This window comes from Xenopus laevis, chromosome 9_10S, assembly GCF_017654675.1.
Source record: "Xenopus laevis strain J_2021 chromosome 9_10S, Xenopus_laevis_v10.1, whole genome shotgun sequence".
NCBI classification, from domain to species: Eukaryota; Metazoa; Chordata; class Amphibia; order Anura; family Pipidae; genus Xenopus; species Xenopus laevis.
The window spans coordinates 47797515-47821706 of record NC_054388.1 but is presented as its reverse complement, the minus strand read 5'-3'; the positions used below and the strand labels follow the sequence as shown (position 1 = coordinate 47821706).

At 42.7% G+C, this 24192-nt stretch overlaps 2 protein-coding genes across 2 annotated transcripts; one reads left to right on the top strand and one right to left on the bottom strand.

Moving 5' to 3' along the window:
* Positions 1 to 7165: 7165 nt before the first annotated feature.
* On the bottom strand, positions 7166 to 10101 carry LOC108702877 (cilia- and flagella-associated protein 251). Its single transcript, XM_041578518.1, has 6 exons — positions 10027 to 10101; positions 9403 to 9450; positions 9127 to 9173; positions 8951 to 9024; positions 7871 to 8375; positions 7166 to 7382 (listed from the first exon to the last, which is right to left on the bottom strand). Exons 4-6 carry the CDS (start codon positions 8998 to 9000, stop codon positions 7323 to 7325), a joined length of 615 nt encoding a protein of 204 aa, XP_041434452.1. The 5' UTR covers positions 9001 to 9024; positions 9127 to 9173; positions 9403 to 9450; positions 10027 to 10101; the 3' UTR covers positions 7166 to 7322.
* A 1115-nt stretch (positions 10102 to 11216) lies between these two features.
* On the top strand, positions 11217 to 23981 carry c2orf76.S (chromosome 2 open reading frame 76 S homeolog). The gene is made up of 6 exons (XM_041578089.1): positions 11217 to 11265; positions 19025 to 19171; positions 20425 to 20474; positions 20904 to 20942; positions 21233 to 21314; positions 23905 to 23981. Exons 1-6 carry the CDS (start codon positions 11217 to 11219, stop codon positions 23979 to 23981), a joined length of 444 nt encoding a protein of 147 aa, XP_041434023.1.
* Positions 23982 to 24192: the final 211 nt, after the last annotated feature.

Sequence of the window (24192 nt, the reverse complement as noted above, 5' to 3'; positions counted from 1 at the left end):
TTTGAAAATGTCTTTTAGAGAGTCACAATTCTGTAGTTCGGCCAGTTCCATTTGGTAAATCGGATCAACAATTTCAATTTCAACAGAAAATGGGTTCCGGAAAAGCTGTATGTCCTGTTCATGGAGATGAAGCTCTTTAAATCTCTTTTGAAACTCCCTTTGCAACATTTCCAGTGAATCCACACATGTTTTGTTTGGGAATGCAACTGTTGGTTTCTCAGCTAACAGCTTTTGAGTAGAGGGGAGATGGCAGAAATTTTCCTCCTTCACTAGTTTAATGAGGAGGTCCAATTTTACTTCAAATGCTTTCACATGTGAATGCATATCACAGATGAGCTTCCCCTTTCCTTGAAGTTGCACATTGAAACTGTTGAGTAGCTCTGTTACATCTGTCAGAAAAGCAAGGTGCCATTTCCATTCTTCATCTTTAAGCTCTGGTACTTCTTTGTTTTTTGAAAGCAGAAAATCCGAAATCTGTGGAAGTAAGTCATAAAAACGTTTTAAAACTCTCCCTCGACTCAGCCAACGGACTTCTGTGTGGTACAGAATATCATCATAGGCAACATTCAGCTCAGACAGAAATGCCTGAAACTGTCTGTGGTTTAGTGCATGAGCCCTAATGAAGTTAACACAGGACACCACAACTTTCATGACAGAGTCCCACTTCAGTGATTTACAACACAGCGCTTGTTGGTGGATGAGGCAGTGTATGGCTATTGGACGTGAATGGTTGAGTTGGTCCATTTCTTTGTTAATGCGTCCCACCACTCCTTTCATAGACCCCACCATGCTAGGAGCACCGTCAGTTGTCACACTGGCTAGTTTAGCCCAGTCTAGCTCCAAATCATTCATAGTTTGGCAAACCTTTTCATAGATATCCTCTCCTGTTGTTGTTCCTTTGATGCTTTGCAGTGCAGCAAGCTCCTCTGTGACTTCAAAATGATCATTTGTCGCACGAATGAAAATTAGAAGCTGTGCAGAATCACGGACATCATTGCTTTCGTCGAGTGCCAATGAAAAATAGCAAATTTTTTTTGAGGCGTTTTGCAACTTTTGATGCAAATTGTCCCCCATTTCTTCAATCCTTCGTGTAATTGTAGGTCCTGAAAGACTCACTGTTCCAAATAAATCAGCCTTCTCTGGACACATCTCTTTGGCAACAGAAAGAAGACATTCTTTCACAAATTCTCCCTCCACAAATGGTCTGCCAGTGCGGGCTATTAGCTTGGCAACTTGAAAACTTGCTCGCAATGATGAAATATTTATCTCCTTCTGCTTCACAAATGCATTTTGCTGAGTTGTCAATCCATGTTTCAGTTTTAATATCTTGTCTTCTCTCCCTTGTCCGACCAAGCAACCATATTTGTCTTTATGTTTAGTTTCGTAGTGTCGACGCAAATTGTATTCCTTGAACACAGCCACTGAATCCTGGCATAACAGACAAACAGCTCTCTCCTTGCACTGCATGAAAAAGTAATCATAGGTCCACTGTTCTTTGAATATCCTGCACTCAGAGTCAACTTTTCTTTTCCTTGACATAATTGTATTGTTGTCCACCTGTAGAATTTACAGATCCACCATAAGACACTGTGATAATTACAAAACTAGAATATCCACAACATTTTACTTTTAACACAACTACTAAGAGAAAAGTGCAATCCATCAATTATCCATGCAAGCAGCAGCCAAGATATTCTGCCTGTGCCAACAGCACACAAAATCTGTACCTGTGCCAGCCAGCAGCACCCAAAATATTGCCCCCAATCTGTACATGTGCCAGCCAGCAGCACCCAAAATATTGCCCCCAATCTTTACATGTGCCAGCCAGCAGCACCCCTGAAAATATTGCCCCCAATATGTACCTGTGCCAGCCAGCAGCACCCAAAATATTGCCCCCAATCTGTACATGTGCCAGCCAGCAGCACCCAAAATATTGCCCCCAATCTTTACATGTGCCAGCCAGCAGCACCCCTGAAAATATTGCCCCCAATATGTACCTGTGCCAGCCAGCAGCACCCAAAATATTGCCCCCAATCTGTACATGTGCCAGCCAGCAGCACCCAAAATATCGCCCCAATATGTACCTGTGCCAGCCACCAGCACCCAAAATATTGCCCCCAATCTGTACATGTGCCAGCCAGCAGCACCCAAAATATCGCCCCAATATGTACCTGTGCCAGCCAGCAGCACCCAAAATATTGCCCCCAATCTGTACATGTGCCAGCCAGCAGCACCCAAAATATTGCCCCCAATCTTTACATGTGCCAGCCAGCAGCACCCCTGAAAATATTGCCCCCAATATGTACCTGTGCCGCCAGCAGCACCCAAAATATTGCCCCCAATCTGTACATGTGCCAGCCAGCAGCACCCAAAATATCGCCCCAATATGTACCTGTGCCAGCCAGCAGCACCCAAAATATTGCCCCCAATCTGTACATGTGCCAGCCAGTAGCACCCAAAATATCGCCCCAATATGTACCTGTGCCAGCCAGCAGCACCCAAAATATTGCCCCCAATCTGTACATGTGCCAGCCAGCAGCACCCAAAATATTGCCTCCAATCTTTACATGTGCCAGCCAGCAGCACCCCTGAAAATATTGCCCCCAATATGTACCTGTGCCAGCCAGCAGCACCCAAAATATTGCCCCCAATCTGTACATGTGCCAGCCAGCAGCACCCAAAATATCGCCCCAATATGTACCTGTGCCAGCCAGCAGCACCCAAAATATTGCCCCCAATATGTACCTGTGCCAGCCAGCAGCACCCAAAATATTGCCCCCAATATGTACCTGTGCCAGCCAGCAGCACCCAAAATATTTCCCCCCCCCCCAAATCTGCACCTGTTGTGCCAAAAAAATTCATTGCCCCCAGCCCCCCCAAATCTGTACCTGTTGTGCCAAAAAAATCCATTGCCCCCAGCCCCCCCAAATCTGTACCTGTTGTGCCAAAAAAATCCATTGCCCCCCCAAATCTGTACCTGTTGCGCCAAAAAAATTCATTGCCCCCCCAGCCCCCCCAAATCTGTACCTGCTTTCCAAAAAAAATTCATTGCCCCCAGCCCCCCAGCCCCCCCCCAAATCTGTACCTGTTGTGACAAAAAAAAATGCATTTCCACCCCCCAGCCCCCCCCCAAGTCTGTACCTGTTGTTGTGTGTCCAATTATATCAGCAGCAGTTCAGTCGCCACTCACCGACCAGGCACAGGCAGCCAGGAGGAGACGGCCGCACCCATACGACGCGCCAGGGCCCAGGCCTCACTACACAGGCGCACAGGTCCCTGCTGACGTCACCGCGCACGCCAGCGCGGCGGCGCGCCTATCTTTAAGCCGGCGCATCATTGGATGCATGCGCAAGTCGCTGGGCCGGTTTGCTGCTGCCCTGCTGCCAGACGGATCCAGCCAGCAGGACAAGTAGAGAGGGTCTCGGAAGTCGGAAGCAGAGCGGAACTCTGCAGGGGGCCTGCACAAAAGTTTAAAATTTAAAGAAAAATAAAAATAAAAAAAAAATTTCCTTTTGTATATTGCGCCCCCTATGACTGCGCCCTAGGCGATAGGGGGCCGGGTAAATGACATTGGAGGGCCGTATCCGGCCCGCGGGCCGTAGTTTGAGGACCCCTGCTGTAAACTGTTCTAAATGGATTCATTTAGTTGATACATTTCTTATCTTTGTCCGTGCTGAGCAGAATCTCTGGGTTTCTTTACAGGCAGCTGTTAGAATTGATACAATTGTTGCTAATACTCCAGAGATGCTGCTGAGAAATGTATCAACTAAATGTTCCAAAATTGTAACAGTTTCAGCCTTCAGCCCCCAGCCTTCAGTCCTCAATCCTGAGAAGAGGACTGAGGGCTGAAGGCTGAGGGCGAAGTTAGCATGACTGACGGCTGAGAAGGGAGGGTATGAGGACGGAGGTGTGATTGCAGATTTGGACAATGAGTGACAGTAAAAGCACCCGATGCATCATTCAGAAGGCCTAGGACATCGCAGGAAGGAAGGGTATTTCGCTGCAGGATGTCCTAAAATGCGTTCCGTACAAGCAAAACTCTGTGTGCTCAGTTACTACAGGAGATTTTACTTCACTGAGGAGGTTTCACAGCACGTAGCGTTGCAGACAGGCAGGTAGGGAAGTTGGGAACACTCGCAACAGACCAGGGAGCATTAACTGTGCAGTGCCTATGGGGATAAGGAGCAGGCAGAGCAGCAACATTTTTGTCTGGTTTTCAGAAGTGACTGAAGCAGATAGTTTCAAACCTGACTGTCCGGTTCAAAACCAGACAGGTGGCAACCCTCCTGGAAGCACTGCCATTGTTAGTAAGATGGACCACTGTGTGGCCCAATCAGGGCCCAGCTATTGTGCCTGCCTGTCCCTCCTTTGCCTGGGATTGGTGCAGAGTGGTGGGGAGATGTGTGGGTTCTGAGATGGCACAATGCTGTATGTGTGCTTTAAGCTTCTTCCCTCCAGCTCCAAATCTCCTCACACAGAGACACTTTCTCTTGCCGTTAATCTGGCCCATGGGAACTGATCAGTGAAACAGGGGTCACACGAGAGTTCACAGACAGCCATTGGGGCAGTTTATGTTCTGCTAACCTGTGGATTGTGCACATTATATAGTTATAGGATGTAAATGCCTGTTACCCAGAGGCCAAGTTCAGGGTGTGGCAAAGAGGGCATTGGCTTTGGGCCCTTATCATCATAGGGACACAAACATATATTGTTACAGTGGCGTAACTACCAGTGGTCCTGAGGGTGCGAATGCACCAGGGCCCGCACTCCCTTGGGGCCCCTAGAGCCACAATAATGGTTATCGTGGGCGGCTGGGCAGGGGGAGATTTTACAGCATGCATGCCAGCAATACTACAGCACCCAATTCATAGGGGGGAGGGCTCGATAGGGGGGCCCAGTGCCCATCCTGTGCCAAGGCCCACCTGCGAGTAGTTACGCCACTGCATTGATAACTATATTCAGTATCTACATTATTTTGCAAGTGTTACAATAAATCTTCCCTGCCTCAGATAGGGGCCCCCATACCCTCCCTGTGATCAGTCTGTGATGAGCCTTCCCCACATGATCAAAGTACAAATTACAGAGACTGATCCATGTCACATGAACAGAAGTCTGGGTCATTAAAAGTATACTAATCCTCAAATATATACTTTGTGTAAACTATAAACAACATTAGTGGAATTATAATCTGTGTGATATGCTTTGTTTGCTATTCACCTTGGACAGAGACTTTGGTCTGCACTATCTACCAAGTGTGTTTGCTATTGAAAGCAGAATCTCGCTGTCATTGATTTTTTCTGACTTAAATTAACAAAGCAGAAGCCAGCTGATTAACATTCGCATAATAAAGCATAATTATTAGTCTTTATTTATACAGCATCTACCGTACATGTCTTATCATCTGTGGAAAGTGGAGTAAAAAGCAGACCGGGCAAAAAAATCAAAGCAGCCCACCTGTAAACACCCAATGGTCTTGTACTCATCCAGTCATATATTGGGGTAAAACTGCAAAAAATGATGTGCATAAAGAGCTGCCTTTCTCACTGTAATTCAAGTAAAATATGTTAATGATTCTGCAGCCTTGTGCCTTTATATGTTCATGGAACCCCTCTTCTACTATCCTTATCATTTACAGTAGGGGGTATATTATCCCTTATAATACATAAGTGATACTCAGAGTTCCCTGTATAACTCATCCTGCAGCCTTGTGCCTTTATATGGTCACAGAATAACCCCTCAGTGACTTCTAATATCCTTATAATTTACAGTAGGGGGTACATTGCAGGACTACCTCCCAACTGTCCCGTTTTGAGCGGGACAGACAGCTTTTGACAGCTCAACCAGCTGTCACGGATTTGTACTGATAAGTCCCGGGATCTTGATCTGCTGCACTGAACAGCCAGAAACAGATACAAAGTTTCTAACTTAATTGTGTCTTGGCAGACAGCCCAGAATTGATACTTGACATTCTTTTGTAAGATAAGAAGTCAGACTCACAGCTTAAAGGGCAATTCACCTTCATTTGCAAAACTGTAATAACATATAAAAACCACAGAAATGTGTTCAAACTTTCATAATGTGTAAAATTAACATGGTAATTAGGGGGTTTGGCCACAACAAAGGGGCGTGTTCACAAAAATTTCAGCGTGCGTAGCGCGCCAAATCTTTTTGTCCCTCTTTCTGTTTCCTAAATATTGGGAGGTATGGTATAATAAAGTAAGTATGGTCTCCTCATATCTGTGTCTATTGCTTCTTGTGTATATCAGCCCATCACTTACATATTAACCAATGAATTCCCAGCGAGAAACCATTCTAACACCCCCCTGCACAGATATTAACCCTGTGTATATCAGCCCATCACAAACATATTAACCAATAAATTCCCACAGCACAAACCATTCTAACAACTCCCTGCACAGATGTTAACCATGTGTATATCAGCCTTATGGTGTAAATATTAACCAATGAATTCCCAGAGCAGAACCCATTCTAACAACCCCCTGCACAGATATAAAACCATACAAATCTTTAACAAAACCTCTTTCCCACTCTGCCCTGCACCTGCCCATTTGAGCAGTCCCTCTACAGTATTAAATTACACAATTGGTCAGTTACCTTTATCAGAATGAGGCACTGGAGCCCCGTACCTCCCCTCGAGATTCACCATAGAGAGTCAATAAAAACACAGAGACATATTTATAGGCAAACCTGTTGGTGGGAACAGGATTTATTTATATTAAAGTCAATTTGGTTTGGGCATTCATAACAGCTAATGATCCAGAGGAAGGCAAAAACCCTAGAGTGGGAAAAATTCCTTCCTGACTCCAAATGGCAATCGGTATTACTCCCTGGATTATGGCTTAAAGGAGCAGTTCAGTGTAAAAATAAAAACTGGGCAAATAGGTTATGCACAATAAAAAAAAATTCTAATATATGTAGCCAAAAATGTAACGTATAAAGGCTGGAGTGACTGGATGTCTAACATAATAGCCAGAACACTACTTCCTGATTTGCAGCCCATGTAGCCCCCTTCAAGTCACTGATTGGTTAGTGGCTGGTAACCAATCAGTGGAAACCAAGAGAGCTGCAAAGCAGGAAGTAGTGTTCTGGCTATTATGTTGGACATCCAGTCACTCCAGCCTTTATACATTATATTTTTGGCTAACTTACTAAGAAACATTTTTTATTTTGCACATCCTATTTATTTACCTAATGTTTATTTTTAATACTGAATGATTTTAATATGTCTGTGTGGAAGGGAGGGTGCATATGTAAGTGTATGTGTGAATGCTTGTGTGGGTTCCAGTGTGGGTGTAAGGTATTCACGGCGCAGGAGTGGGTCGATGACAATTTATCCCTCTGAAGAACTTCTTGGTGGAACGCTGCAAAGAAAAGAAATATCTTGTAAATTGTTAAAGAAGAATTGATTACAGATAAATAATTATTAGCACGTAAGCTAACGACTTTTATTCTTAAAATGATCAGCTGGTGTGAGTCTAGTTTCTAGTAGCAAAGCTTTTTCCAAAGAAAGGAAGAACTACAACAGCCCTATGAGAGTTACCAAACCTCCCCCTTATTGGTCTACTAGAGAATCAACAGCGGTATCTGGAGACTTGGCCAGATCTCTGCTCAGAGTCAGTAACCTAGTACAACCTATCGACAGCCATATCCTGGCCAATAGGAGACATTCTCTGACTGATCAGGCCACAGGAAAAAAAGACAGAGAATATACAAGACAGCTATGGCAACCTTTAAATGTCTCCAATCATTTGGGTAGACAGCCCGAACGACTGGAAGGCTATAAAGTACATGAGAGCCAACATGGTGCATTAGCATATGAAAATAGAAAGCCAGTAATTAGATATATTACCCAGATCCTCTGGAGCCTGATTGCAACCCTTCTTCTCCGGATTGGCTGCTGCTGTTTTTGTTCCTGCTTTTGCTCCTCTTGTTCCTCCAGTTCTATCACCTCTTCTTGCTGTTCAAGAGGAACATCTTTCTTCAGTTCTTCCACCTCTTCTTTCTTTTCGGAAGGATCATTTTTCTCCAATTCTTCCACCTCTTCTTGCTTTTCAGCAGGAACATCTTTCTCCAGTTCTTCTGCCTCTTCTTGCTTTTCAGCAGGAACATCTTCCCCTTGTTCCTGCTTTTGCTCCTCTTGTTCCTCCAGTTCCATCCCCTCTTCTTGCTGTTCAGGAGGAACATCTTTCTCCAATACTTCCACATCCTCTTTCTTTTCAGCAGGAACATCTTCGTCTTTTTCCTTCTTTTGCTCCTCTTGTTCCTCTATATGGTGTTCCACCTCTTCTTGCTCCTCCCGATGGTTCTCCTCTTCCTGCAGGTGATCTTCCTCCACTTTCTCCTGTTGACTGGTCCTAAAGGGGGTATAATGGAGAACAATCAGTAAATGTAATTTGTTTCCAAAGTGTTGAGACTACAAATATCATTACTGAAGTAATAATATATTCCATGATAGTCTATGATGTGTTGACGGGGGGGGGGGTTTAGTATATTATATGGGTAGATAAGAGTAAACTGACAGACCAGCTCAAATTTTTGTGGAAAATGGGATTAAAGGAGCAGGTTTTCCAATATACATTTTCCTGCTGTGCTAAAATCATTATATAGAACCTATTTCTGTCCACTATTTGCCTGAACTAAATGGTTCCTAACTCACAATTGATACTATTGCAAAACCACACTTCAACTGGTTGTACAAGTGACTTTTTCTGTTTAATCCAGATTAGATTAAATTAGATGTCTAATTGTAAAATGCATCTGAGTAATTCTGGGAGATTGTGCTGGCAACTGCAGTCCAAGAAGAAGGAATATGAAACCGTGTAATGCTGAAAACAGTGCTCTGATGGGCTACATCCATTTTTCTTATATATATATATATTGTTCATATGCATCATAAACTGGAAGGGAAAATGAAATGTTAAATACATACATGGCAGCTTCTTCCAGCTCCTTCTCCTTCTCGAGGAGTTTGCTCTCCATGCCCTCCGATATTGATCTTAAAGTCTGTCGGGGAAGACACAAGAAGAGGAGCAAAGGGTAAATAAGACATTTATACTCTGTATTGGAGGAAGCATGAGGGACAGAGACAGTGATCCGGACACTTACTTGAAAGGCTTCGGCAACCTCCTCTGGGTTATTTTGATGTCTCTGAGCTGTGGGAGAAGAGACTCAATGTTATACAAACACTGCATTGTACCCATGTTATTAGGGTTCTTATGAGGGTCCTCTGTGCATAACCCACACTGCATTGCAACAGTTTTTGCTTTTGTTTTGTTGCTGCTGAAAATGGGACTTAGGTGGGTGAGATTAGAAGAGATCCGGTCAATAATACTGTTACTAAGGCACCCAGTCACTAATATTAATACTAATAATGTCACTTACAGGTGATTCCGGCAGCTGAAAATCAGTCACAATCTTATCCAGTTGTTCCTGTAACATAAAAAAGTGTGAGTGAGGGAGAAATGGATTAAGCAATATTATCGGATAGATGGGAAGCATAAATATGGAGCAGAGCTGCTGTGCAGTTCCCATTCACCTGCAGTATCACTATAGTCCACACATCAGTGATATATATAATAATAATAATAATTAGATATATGATTATATGGGTTACTGTCAGTTCCTGGTTTAAAGGGCATAAGAACCAAATACTGGCAACAATAGGAATTTACAATAAATATTAGTGCTTCACCATGTTTTTACAGACTTGGGGACAGCATTTTAGTTTTATTCTCAGTTTGGGACATAAAACATATATATTATCCTCTATAATTAGTTTCTAGTCTGGAGGTGCAATAGCTGACTACATTGTATAAGCCAAGAGCTGGCAATTTAATGCCACACTGATTCAAAATAAATTACAAATAGTTAATGGACTGAATCAGACCAGGGGTGCAACTGTCCATGAGAAACAAAAGGCCTGGGGACACAACATTTCTATAATAATAATAATAATAATAATAATTACAACCTAGTATCATTTATTCCCTATTTTGGATTCCTTACCATATTCATGACCACGTAGATGAAATAGACTAGGTTCGCCCTAGTCAGGTATTGGTGGGTGACTCCGTATCAGATGAGGAAGTTGGCTCTGAAAAATAATTCCCATTGAGCATTAATACAAGGTTTTATCTACTGCTGCATTGCATTTCTACTATGTCTGGGCCCTGGTTAACCTATAATGATCCAAAAACAGTGAAAATAAAAAGGCACTAATCAAAGAACACTTTCCGGCAAAATAATCTTTTTTAGAGATAGTTGAAGGAGGAAAAGTCAGCTAAAATGTTCTAAATTGCTTATGATGAATATTTATAAATAGGGCCCTGGTGTGAAGCCGCTGCCCAAAGTCCATAGAATCTTGAATTTACTATGTGATGCTGCAATTAGAGAATGGGTGATTGGGTGCATGTGTCTGGCCTCTGGCACACCACCCTGGTACATCTTGCACTTTATTTAGACCCCCAAGAGATAGTGCCAATGAGGGATCCCATTTTGCCCCCTTATCTCTCCTGCACACACCCCGGGCAATGGCTAACAATTCCCAAAAATAAGCAGATTTCTGTTTTACTTACAAGTCATCCATCTTGCCAAACTCTCTCCTGTACTGATGTTCTGCAAGGGAAAAAACATTTCCATGAAACACAGAGCTAAAGGAGGGAAGGACATTCACATACAATTCTCTCTCTGAAATTTTCTTCCATGGTCTGTCCGACTTTCTCCCAACCCTTCTGCCTTCAAAAGATCTCTTAAAATACACTTATTTAGAGAAGCCTCCCCTCCCTCTGCTTAACTACCAAATGCAATACCACATAAAGTACTACATCTCTCACCCACTTATATCTGATCTTGCCCACTCCCACACCTCGTGTCTTATTCCCTTTTCTTTAGATTGTAAGCTCTTTTTTGCACAGATTCTTCCTTACCTTTTGTACCGATATTGGTTGTGATGTATGTAACTCCATATGTTCTATGTATGTAATTAATGTGACTTAGTTGTATAAACACATTTACTTTACAGCACTGCAAAATATGTTGGTGCTATATAAATACATGTTATTAATAATAATAATAATAATAATAACCCAGCACTAAAGCCTTTGCCTTTGAAACCCTAGCAGCCTACTGAGAAGCCCATAGAATAAAGGAATAGATGATTAATATAATATTTACCATAAAAATAGAGGAGACCCTCGATGTCTGTCTCCTCCTCCTTGAAGTTCTCCCGGGTCAACAAAATCGCCTGTAAGAAAAGAGATACAATTTTCACCATACCAGAGGCCACCCATTTAGACTAGAAGAAAAGAACTTTCATTTAAAGCAAAGTAGGGGGTTGTGGAATGCACTGCCAGGTGATGTTGATTCAGTTAATGCCTTTAAGAATGGCTTGGATGATATAATATCAAAGGCTATTGTGATACTAAACTCTATAGTTAGTGTATGGTGTGTCTATGGATGCTGGATTTTCATTTGGAGGAGTTGAACTTGACGGACTCTGTCTTTTTTCAACCCAATTTAACTATGTAACTATGTAATTTTGAATGGGTGTAAATGCCACCTGTTTCATGGTATGGCAGCTCCCACCAGAAACTCCAGTTTAGATGAGGGAATGTTTTTTCTCTTTTTTGGAAGTACAAAAGAAACAGATACATTACCAGCAACTCTGGGGAGTGGTCCATGATGTTTCAGCAGTCTAAAGGAAGAAAAATGATACAAATCAGCAATATATTCGGCACAGCTATAGTTTCAAAGACTTTAATATGAATGTGACAGTCTTTATTGTGTAGTTTAAGTGTTAGCAGGTGAAATAAAGTATTAAGATATTTCCTTATCTTTATTTTACGGCACATTGAAAGAGAGAAAAGGCAAAAGAAAGAGGCTGATGTTCTTCTGCTTAGGAATAAAATTAGAACCTTTCTCACATCTTTCCTAAGCAGAAGAACATCAGCCTCTTTCTTTCTCCTGACAACTTCCTTGACTACTTGCTGGTCAGACTGGTGGGAAAATGACCAGCAGGTGGCGCTGTTGTAACAACATTCATTCATATTAACAGTACATGTCTCCCTTAATATCTTGGAATAAAAAGAAAATAAACAATGAATGTAAATTACAAAAGTGATTAGAATAGCCCCCTCATCAATTTTACATTCACTTATTATTATTAAGGTTTACTTATCCTTTAAATGTGAACCACCCCTTTAACGTCAGCCAGTAGCGTGAATCTATTTGTGTCTGGTTTCCTTAACCCTAGCAGAGCATTCTTTACACTTCATTGATTTGCATTTACATTTACAGGTGCCATAGTGTATTGGGTGCAGAGTGGGAAAACACTGGGGTTAATACAAAGTCTCATGTGAACTTAGGGCAGAGTTGCTCTAACAGATATAATACAAGTATCAATTAGATTTTTTCAAGGTTACCTTTCAAAAAAACGCAGAAGTCGTAGTTGTTGTTGCTTCTGGAAGAAAAAGAAAAGGTACCGGCACAAGGCCGGGTACCCCAAGGGGTCTCCCTGAGGAGACCCTGGCTATCCCAAAAACTAGTTCTGATAAGGATGGATTATATCAAACTAGGGAGAAGCCAAAAAATGCTCTGATGACCAGGAGCAGCAAACTTGCAGAACTTGCAAAAAATCACGCTGTAGCCCGATGTCTGTATAAAGAGAGAGAATAAAAATTAATACAAGTCAGCTTTACGGATAATGCATTCAACACTTCATATTTCCCATAAAATACAGAGTATGGGAGAGATCTGACTATTTTACCCTTAATTTTAGCTTTGCATCACTAGAAACTCCTGGGCCTCAGATTGTACAAAACTGTAAGTCTGATCATAGCGGCCAATAAGAAATGAGCATTGGCACAGTTAAAGCAAGGAAATAGTACACTGGTGCAATTTACTCCACGTTAGTAAGAACGGTCCAGTTATAGAGGTACAAGGGTACAAGAAACACCATAGCAAGTAGTATTAAATGGTCTAGTTCAAATTAGAATAATACAATTGTTTGGTTGCTATGGGTAATGGCACTTTTGTACCAAAAATCAATCAACGACTCAAGGTCAGACTCATTGATTTGTTAGATTTTCGTCTACTGTTTAGTAGCCAGGAATGTACCAAATACACTGTTTCAATTGGACTTTTTTTTTTTTTACATTTTATATCTGATTGCTAGGCTCTCCAGTGCTCAACCGCAATAAGATTAAAGGCTCCTCCCAAGACCATTTTAGGGGAAAATTCTCCAAATTGACAAATCAGCGAGAGGCACAAAACCCACAACTTTTGGGGCATCACCCTATTAGTTGCACTCCTTTTTAACCTAAAATAAAGGTTATTTGGCAAGAAAATCTCTCAGAGGGAAAGTACACATACATGTACCTCTCACCAAAGTGACAACCAACGGACAAATCCAACTGTCAAATCCCTAGGGCTAAAGTCATCTCTCTTGTTTGGGACCTGCTGTATGTCCCCTCACTTATTTGCTATCACCCCCCCTACTGTTCCCATAGGACGTGCCTCTGCTTCCCACCCCTAGTTCCAGACTTGGATAAAGGGAACATGTATTTAGCTACAATGTTGGTACATAAGAACAGGGCTGGGGCAGAGGGACAAATCTCTAAGGAGCCTGTCGGTACTGGGAACACTAATTAAAGAGCTTATGGTGAGGTACAGGGGTCCCCAAATGTTCCATTCATTAATAAGTGTGAATATTTGCTGACAGTCCTGTATATTTGCCAAATCCTGGTCTGTTTCTCCCAATCAGTACTAAGGCATCTCTCAAGCCAATTTTAGGGGGAAAATCTCCAAATTCACTAAAATCAGTAACAGAAGGAACATTCGCTAGGTAGGGGGGTGTAACCCAAATATTTACAACCTTTTTCCATTAAAATAAGGGTTATTTAAAAAAAAAAAAAAAACATCTATAGGGAATATACACTTAACACAAAGCCAACCAACGGACAAAACCAACTGTCAAATCCCTAGGGGTAAAGTCATCTCTCTCGTATGGGACCTGTTGTATGTCCCCCACTCATTTACTATCACCCACTACTGTCCCCATAGCATGTGTCTCTGCTTCCCACCCCTAGTTCCAGACTTGCATTAAGAGAACATGTATTTAGCTACAATGCTGGTACATAAGAGCAGGGCTGGGGGCAGATACCAGGGGGCAGAGGGGCAAATCTCTAAGGAGCCTGTCAGTACTGGGAACACAAATCAAGCAGCTTATAGTGAGGTACAGGGGTCCCCAAATGTTCCCTTCATTAATAAATGAATATTTGCTGATAGCCCTGTATAACTGCCAAATCCTGGTCTGTGTCTTCCAATCAGCACTAAGACACCTCCCAAGCCCATTAAGGGGAAAAATCTCTAAATTCACTAAAATCAGTGACAAGAGGAAGATCCACTAGTCAGGGGGTGTAGCCAAAATATTTTTCCTCTTTTTCCATAAAAATAAGGGTTATTTGGTAAAATAAAGTATCAGAGGGAATATACACAACGCAGAGCCAACCAACGGACAAAACCAACTGTCAAATCCCTAGGGGTAAAGTCATCTCTTTTCTATGGGACCTGCTGTATGTCCCCCACTCATTTGCTATTGCCCCCTAATGTTCCCATAGGATGCGCCTCTGATTCCCACCCCTATTTCCAGACTTGGATACAGGGAACATGTATTTAGCTACAATGTTGGTACATAAGAGCAGGGCTGGGGGCAGATACCAGGGGGCAGAGGAGCAAATCTCTAAGGAGCCTGTCAGTACTGGGAATACAAATTAAGTATCTTATGGTGAGGTACAGGCATCCACAAATGTTCCCTTCATTAATATGTGTGAATATTTGCTGACAGTCCTGAATAACTGGCAAATCCTAGTCTGTTTCTCCCAACCAGTACTAAGGCATCTCTCAAGTCAATTTTAGGGGGAAAATCTCCAAATTTACTAAAATCAGTAACAGAAGGAACATCCGCTAGTTAGGGGGGTGTAACCCAAATATTTCCACCCTTTTTCCATTAAAGTAAGGGTTATTTTTTTAAAAAAACATCTAGAGGGAATATACACTTAAAACAGAGCCAACCAACTGGTAACTAGGGCCCAAATTACCCTAGCAACCATGCATTTTTTTGAATAAGAGACTGGAATATGAATAGGAGAGGATCTGACTAATGAATAGAAGGATCAGTAATAAAAAGTAGCAAAAACAATACATATATAGCTTTAAAGAGCATTTGTTTTTTAGAAGGGGACAGCGACGCCCATTTGAAAGCTGCAAAGAATCAGAAGAAAAAGACAAATAACTATAAAACTATAAAAAATAAACAATGAAAACCAATTGAAAAGCTGCTTAGAATTGTTCGTTCTATAACATAATAAACGTAAAGGTGAACCACCCCTTTAAGACCTGGGAGTGTGGCTCCTTTTGAGTGGCAACATCTTGCTTGCTATATTATAATACCACACAATAGCCTTCATTTGGCCATCTTTAAACATGTCCAGTGCCACGCAAAGTCAAGTCATTGCACGATTCCACCTTTTCCTATGCAACCAATAAGTGGGAAGTTTGCAGGACTCATTCGAGGTGCTTGAGCCACCCGCCTTTGCTCCCAAGGAATGACGCTTTGCTAGGCAGTGTGCATGCGCGAGGGATGTAGTATAGCTCTGTGGCATCGGCTAGTTTGACATACCGTGTTCTTCTGCTCTTTATCAGGCCAGGGTGGCCACTTGAACAAAATACTGTATACAGTGTCCCCTCTGGCATTTGCACGAATGGACAGACTGCCTCTCTTATTACAGAGAGAAAAGGAAATCATTTTTTAAAATTTCAATCATTTGTTGTAAGTGGAGTGTATGGGAGATGGCCTTCCTGTAATTCAGAGCTTTCAGTTTCCAGGTAACGAATCTCATACCTGTATAGAAAAACACCCATTAGTTGAGTTACCAGTCCACGGAAATATAATATATTGGGGAACCCTTACATTATATTAAGTTACCTGCCTATAAAGGCACAGTATAATAAGACACCTATTAGCTTATCAGTCCATAGTAATACAGTACAGTATTAAAGTATAAAGAGGCACCCATAAGTTGAGTTACCTGCCCACACGGCAGCACACTATCCTGGCATGGCACACCCATAGTGTAAAGGTGCTATGTAATGGGGCAGCGCAGGAGTGTTGTGCATGAGAAAATGATATTGTATTATAATACACAAAAGCCATGAATATCTTGTAAATTATAGCCTTATAAACGGTGAGTTCTGATGTCATCAGTTATAAACGGTGAGTTCTGATGTCATTTCTGTCACATGACTCACTGAAACTTGTGTATTATAATAAATAAAGTACCCCCAGTTGTAAAATATGAGGATATTAGAAGTTACCTCGGAGTTCCATGACCTGTATAAAAACACTCGGCCTTCGGCCTCGTGTTTTTATATGGTCATTAAACTCCTCGGTAACTTATAATATCCATATATTTTACAAGAGGGGGTACTTTATTCACTATATATTATATACTCAGGGAAAGGCACCCATCCGTCTGTCCCGCTCCTCTCGGTAACAGAAATAAGCTCGAAAACAGCCGCATTTACGGCCCAAGAACACAGTGGAGCGCGAGCTGCCAGGGGGCCCTGAGGGGGTGCGGGCCCCTCCACTGCTCGGTAAGTCCAAGCCAGTCCCAGGGAGAGCAGAAGTAAGAGACAGCCCAGACCCAGGCAACCTCTCGTGGCCCCTCTCTCACACATTGGCCTGTCTGTAGCAGGGTCCCTATTGCAGTACAAGCTCTGTTCCTCGCCTTCCCTCTACTCCGCTTTTGTGTGCACTCGGGAGACAGGTCACTGGCACACAAATGAGCTTCAGGGGGAACTTGAGAGAGGGCAAATTAGAGACCTGAGTGCAGCCTGCTCTGAGTATTTTCATTACTCAGATATACTGCAATCCTTACAACTGTGAAACCAGATCGGGATACATCATATTTTTAAGTGTTTTTATATTTCATTAATTCCCTCTTTTGAATTTATATGAACTATTAAATGTTATGTTTTATTGAGTGATTCCTTCTTCTACAGACTAGTGGAATGCGGACAGTTGCTTACGTAATTAGCACCCTTTACATTATTGCACTTTATTAACTCTTAATTGTTTATCACAAGATATAATAATGAAAACACATCAAAGTGTGGACACAATGAATTTATTTTGAATTAATTTATTTGCACTCATCAAAAACATTTTTAATCCATTAATTATTCCTTTCATGGTTTCCAAGTTACACACGCAATCGAATTATATTTATTAACAAGGTTGTGCGACCTTTAGCTCTTCTTTGCAGTTCCTTTCTTTCTGGTACAAATTCATGTTAATCTTTAAGAGCTGTCTGCACGTCTAAGATTAAAGGACTTCTAAACAGTGGTGATGGGTGGTTAGAAGGTGCGGAAAAACCAAGAACCCCAATCAGAAAAATGCTTGTCCTAGTAAGCACTTTACAGTACTGCTGTATAGCTATCTTATTTATAGAACAATTTCGTCCACTGCAGGTACATGCGGCAAATTTTGCCAAAGAAATGCAAGAGTTAAGCTGGCCATAGACGCAAAGATCCGATCGTACGAATCAACGTACGATCGGACTTTCCCATCTCCCGACCCTCCACTAACCATTCAGATCAAAGTCTTTACCATTCCGATCAAATAAGAACAGATCACCCAATGTTCTGCCCCTGACAGCAATCGTACGATACTTATGTCTGACAACACTAGTGACAGTCTCCCACTGAAAATCGTACGATCGGCAATACACGCAGAGATAGTATCGGCAGGCGACAGAAATTTTCTAACCTGTCCGATCGACCAAACGACCGATCTCCGACGGAGGAAAAATGTCGGGACTCTCCACACATGGTCCGAAAATCGTACGAATCCACGATTCGTACGATCGGATCTTTGCGTCTATGGCCAGCTTTAGCATCAGGGCTGGAACTAGGTGTAGAAAGAAACAGCCAGCTTATGGGATGTTTCGCTACCAGCATATTTACACACAGAGCAGATGGATGCAGATAGATTTTTTTCTTCCCGGTGCAGAGAAACAACCTGGTGTGACATTAAAGGGGGTCATATACTTATATACTTTTTCACAGTGCATTAATAGATGTTCCTTAATGTAAAATAGAAGGAATCAGGTTTATTTTAGTATCTTTTCCATAAAAAAGGTCCGAAACTACTCTGTTTCCTCCCTTTTCCTTGAGTTCCGGTCCAAGACTCCTCGCGGCTCCTTTCAGATTTATTAGACAGCGGGCATCCAGTTAAGGACTGAAGCAATGGGGATTGGCACATGGGGAATTTAAAAAACTATTGTATCTCCTGTGCATCCCCAGTGTTTCTGATGTGGTGGGCAGCATGCCGTCCCCTAAAATCCCTAGGCCCGGGCTTTGGTGGGCTTTCCACAAATCCGGGCCTGATGATGGCACTTTTAGCAGGTAAAACATTTTGAAAACTATTATAGTTGAGAGAAAGGTAGATATACTGCTAAAATATGAGTATAATGCAATATGTCTCCTTTAACCTTAGAGTGCCGAAGCCAATGAATTAGTGTGCGAGTAATGCCTTTTGTATCTCTGTTGGACATTAAATACCTCACTGACCACAGATCGGCACCAGCACCTCCTTACACCGTTACATAATAATTCCGTTACATTGTATCATTAGTGGAAACAGGGTTATACTGTATCTATAGCAACAACTGTTATGCTGTATCTGTGCGCTTCACCTCCCTCCCCAGCATTCTTCCTCGAATTGCTGCGCATGCGCCTATTTGGAATTTGAGTATCACAGTGAGTACGAATGTCAGGGCACACGGCAGTGGGCACAGCGATGCCTGGAAAAATGCCACAGTTAGCTCCATGTTTGCTGAGATGGGGGTGAGGTATAGTATGCCCTTGAGGGGTGGGTTATGGTGCAGATGCTTGTGAGTAGATAGATTGGCCAGCTCCTTAAGCCTGTGTAAGGTTTGTAATTGAGTATTTGTGTGCTGGGGGTGGTTACTGACTCTGTGTCTGATTGCAGTCACTGTGCGTTTGGTTGAGCATCGGAACTTCCACCCGATGGTTTATCATGGAGTGAACCTGGATCAGACGGTGCAGGAGTTCATAATGCAGATAAGTGATGGTATGTGGCTATGGGTGTCCACATATGGGGGCAAGGGGGGGGGGCATTTGCCCCTCCCTGGATTTGTACTTCATAATAAAGGATATTCCCTTACCAAATGTATACATATTTTTGGTATTTTTTTTATATGAAACATTTCTTAAAATTACCATTAAGAACCTGCAATAATTTTATAAAAGGCTTACATCTTGTGGTCAGCCCCCCTTCAAATAATGGACTATCCCAATGCCTATTCTACTGCTGGGTTGGATGCAGTTATCGCTAACCTTGCAGAGCCGAGCCTTAGCTTTATGGGCAAAGTATGGCAGCCTGGCAGGTGCCCCACTGGTGATATAAACGGGTAACTCCAGGGGCAATTCCCACTAATACAGCCCCCCCTTATATGCAGGTGTTGTGTGGGACCTACTAAGTTAAGTGCAGGAACTGCCATCAAAACACTCTGCAGATACAGTGTGAAAATTAGGGTAAATGAGAGTGAGTGTAAGGAGAGTGAATCAGACACAGACTTAAGACTCAGAGATATTTCTTCTACAATTAAAGGGGAACTAAACCATTTCAAAGTACTGTTTGTAGTGACTCCAGTGAACTGTTTGGTCAGAGGTTGCTATTTTATTCCCAGACTGCAGTAAGTAATAGCGCCTCCATTGTTACTGTTTGGTCAGTACCATTCATTGTTTTCCTTTTGTGGATCCTGCTTAATGGGTGGAAAAGTGGTTGGGCCAATTTACTAATACTGGGCAATTTCTCTGGTACTCAGGTGTGACTGTAGCCCAACCAAAGAGCCCCTGTGAACATAAATGCACAACCTAGAGGTGCTGAATCTATCTCACATGGGGGGGGGGGGTAACGGTAAGGATGGGATGGGTTAAACCCAGTGATCCCCAGTGGCTCACAAGCAACATGTTGCTCACCAACCCCTTGGATGTTGCTCTCCATCATCTCATAGCAGATGCTTATTTTTTAATTCCTAGCTTGGAGGCAAGTTTCGGTTGCATAAAAATAGGTGTACTGCAGAGAAGATCCTCCTGTCAGTCCACATAAGGGCTACCAGACTCAGCCCTTATTTGGCATTCCAGGGACTTTTTTCATGCTAGTGTTGCTCCCCAACTCTTTTGACTTTTGAATATAGCTCACGGGTAAAAAGGCTGGGAACCCCTGGGTTAAACCCCATAATCTGCAGTCCTTTCGTCACTCCTGCTAGAGCTACAGAACATCTAAATTGGAGCACTAAGGTGCCATCCTTTTCTTTTCAGATATTCCCCAAAGGTCCTCTCTGCCACAGCCATATAAAAAGCACTTGTACGAGTACCCACCCTTCTGCCTAAATGCATTGTGCCTTGTAACCATCAAGCCATGAGCCACTAATGGGCACCAGTTACATATTGCCTGAAAATACCAGAGAAAACACATTGGGCAGCAGGGTCACCCACCCAGGCCCGGACTGGCAATCTGTGGGTGCTATAAGGTCCCATAGAAAGTCAGTATTTAGTGGGCTGGTGGGGGCAGTTTGGGCCTCTTTGTGGGCTGATTGGGCCTCTGTGTACCTGAAATGCCAGGGCCTATTTTAATGCTCAGTCCAGACCTGCACCCACCCCATTTTATTAATTGTTTCTCCTATGTCCTGATGCATCACATGGTACATCTAACCCCCTATACCTCACCCAATGGTGCTCGATTCACGACCCACAGTTCCTGTTCCCTGACTACAGATCTTTCTATGTTGGTGCAGATAGATACCTTGAAGGTTATCCACCAGCCACATGGGGCCAAGGTATGTGTCTTGCTTAGCACCGGAAGGGGGGGTTTAAACATGAGAGTCAGAACAGAAAGCACACCCAGGAGCTATTCGCAAACAGAACATACATAGGGCATCACTGCTTCACCTCTAGGCCACCTGTTATCCTTACAAATTTGTACAAATATCAGTGCAGGAAACACATCAGGTACAATGGGAGCAGGAGGGGCATTTGGCCACCCCCTTACTATTAATCTTGATATTTATGTGTGATTGAATCAGTGTCATTGTTGATACAGCTTATACTTGTACTTGCTCTCCCACAGACCAATGAATTAGTGGTGGGACTGGAGGATGATGAGAGACTGATCCTGGTACCAGAGCACACTCTGAGAGAGGCTGGTGTGGGTTAGTTTCACTTTCTTCCAGGACCAAATGGGGCATATCAGCCCTAAGATTTTTTTAGTCCCATAGTTACTACATTTTTTTTTACTTTACTTTACTGCCCTCCCCATACACATAAGGGGTAATATCCTCCCACCCCCAATACATAAAGGGGTAGTATTCCTTCTTATTAAATATTCTGAAATAATTAGGCTGTAATTAATTAACCAGAGATTGGGAGGAGCTGAGGTGAAAGTATAATTATATGGGGGAGCTGAAGTAGAAAGTACAACTAAATGAGGAGGCGTTGAAGTCGGAGTAAGGGTGGGGTGGAGCTCAAGTAGTAAGTACAGATAAATGGGGAGGAGCTAATATAGCATAAAAGGAACACCAAAAAAAATAAGTGTTTTAAAGTAATGAAAATATAATGTACTGTTGCCCTGCACTGGTACAACTGGTGTGTTTACTTTAGAAAGACTACTATAGTTTATATAATTAACAAGCCATTGTGTAGCCATGGGGCAGCCATTGAAGCTGTAAAAAGGGAAAAAAGGCACAGGAATCACATCAGATCACAGATAAGCTCATTAGTATAAAATATGCATCTTCAGAACTTATCTTTTGTTTAATGTGTATTCTTTGCTTCAATGGCTGCCCCCATAGCTACACAGCAGCTTGTTTATAAAAACTATAAAGTAGGCAGTAGCTGAAGCTAAATACAGCAGGTTTGGCAGTGCAAGGCTGCAGTACATTAAATTGCCATTCATTTAAAACACTTTCATTTTTTGCTGTTACTGTTCCTTTAAGGGGGAGGAGATAAAGTAGGAAACAGAAATGAAATGGGTGAGCTGAGAAGGCAATGCAAACAAATGGGGAGCATCTAATTACAGAGAAAATGGTCAGAGACTGGTAATGGCGGTCTGGGATAATAGACAACTCCCTGTATTTCAGAGCTTCTCATTTATGATGGGGAAGCCCTCCAGTTATTGTGTTTTGAAATGAGTGGGGCTGTGGGAGCCTAAGAAGGGGTCCCATCTTTATAACATGGCAGTGGAGGCCAATAACTGTAATGTAACAGGAAACCAACTGTACAAATTAGAGGTAGCGGTTACTTTGTAACCCACTTAGCTCCCGATGCTGAGTTAGAAAGTTTGGGATTAAACTTAACTGTGCCAATTCTGAACATGTTACTCACCAGCAGTCAGTGACTACAGAGAGAAATTGAAATGCTTCTTCCCCAACTCTTCAGGGTATAACCCCGCCACAACTTTACACATAGCTACCAATAGCTTGTAGCTGACGGCTCAAAACTAATTGCTGATTGATTGTTGTGGGTAATGTGTGCAGTATAGCCCCATCTTCTCTAATGAGGTGTAAGATGCCACTGGGTGGCACTGTCTCTCTTTGGGAGAAGTATAATGGGATCTGGAGCCTCTGAGCTGTAGGTCTGTGTCCCAGATACATTAGGGCCCGTAGCTCAGTCTGAAGTTTATCAGGTATCCTGATTTCAATGTGTAGGCATGTGCATGTTCTCATGCATATACGGTATTGAGCTGTAATAACACACATAAAAGAGTGCAGAGGAGACTGGGGCCCATATCTGAGGGAGGGAAAAAAATCACATAAATCAGCAATATTAAACCTGAAGCTCCAGGGGTCTGTTGTGGAAATACAACAATGTTACTTCAGCTGTCAGGGGCTGATGGGAATTGCTGTGGGGGGGGGCACTTAATTGAAATTATTGTGGTCTATGATACAGTACATATATACTGTTATATAGTATAGGTTGTCCTTAATGCTTTTTATTCTTCCCAGAGGGTCCCTGTGAAGTTTGTTTCCCAGGGCAAATGCCCTAAAACTAACCATGACTTGCAAAATATCTAGAGCAAATGATCCATAAAAATTCTGAAAAATGTAGTTAGCATTTGGAATTGCTGTGACCTGACATTGATGGTGGCAAGATACTCCCCCCCCCTCAAACAGGTTCCCAGCAGCACTGATAAATCCATACCCGACCATGTCCTGATGTGGCCCCAGCTCTCATTATTCTCTGCATGCCTGGCGGTGAGAGGGTTAAGGGACCCAGCCGTTCCTCTGCCCAGTGTCCTTATGTGCAGCGCTGCCCAGAATTAATCAGGCTGCTGGCATAGGTGTAAGAGAGGCGCTGACCTGCTGGGGCGAATGCTCAGAACCTGCAGTACGGGGCTTAGCCCACTGCCTCCCAGGTGGATAATTAGCGCTGTTTGAAGGGACCAATTTGTGTCTGACTTTGCATATTCTCTCCGCACCATGAATTAATCATCAGCAAGTTCTGCAGCTACAGAGACTTAGAAGTGATCCTTCTGGGTGGGGGATGCTGCTTTATGAGCCTGTATTGTACTCTGGGGTAACACTGCTGTTACCTGCCACCTCTACCCCCCAACCCTTCCTTATTGCCCGGTACCCTACTGTTTTACCATTCTTTGACTGGAAAGGGGGTAGAGATTGGCACTGACAGTATCAGTATTGTTACCCCACTATCAGCCTTTATTGCCATTTAGCACCCCCTGGAGTCTGGCATTTGGGTAACTGCCTTTTTTGTACCCCTGACTCTCTGATTTTTCCCCATCCACAGCCCATGAGACAGAGCTGGCTTTCTTCTGCCACAAGGACTATCAGCTCTACAAGGCAAATCCAGTCTCCAAGTGGTGACAAGTGCCCAAATCCTACAGTGCCTCCATCAGCCAGGGGTACCTCTTTCATAGTGCCAGAGTTGCTGAGTAATACAAGTCAAGCATGGTTGGCTTACACATGCTACATTTTATATTTGTATTGGAAACTTTTCCTTTAATACATTTCCTGGCTGTTGGGATCAGCCTGGAATCCTCATTCCCTAATTCACTGTGTGGGAGTGGGCCTAGAG

Excerpts from the sequence above, each read along its gene's own strand:
- c2orf76.S (XM_041578089.1), top strand. The coding sequence starts at position 11,217 with ATGTCTGTCTCCTCCTCCTTGAAGTTCTCCCGGGTCAACAAAATCGCC. Across the intron at positions 11,266-19,024 it reads CCGGGTCAACAAAATCGCCT|TATTTGTGTGCTGGGGGTGG; the intron begins GTAAGAAAAGAG and ends TTTGTAATTGAG. Across the intron at positions 19,172-20,424 it reads CATAATGCAGATAAGTGATG|ATATTCCCCAAAGGTCCTCT; the intron begins GTATGTGGCTAT and ends TTTTCTTTTCAG.
- LOC108702877 (XM_041578518.1), bottom strand. The coding sequence starts at position 9,000 with ATGGAGAGCAAACTCCTCGAGAAGGAGAAGGAGCTGGAAGAAGCTGCC. Across the intron at positions 8,376-8,950 it reads GAGCTGGAAGAAGCTGCCAT|GACCAGTCAACAGGAGAAAG; the intron begins GTATGTATTTAA and ends TACCCCCTTTAG. Across the intron at positions 7,383-7,870 it reads TCAGGCTCCAGAGGATCTGG|CGTTCCACCAAGAAGTTCTT; the intron begins GTAATATATCTA and ends TTTTCTTTGCAG.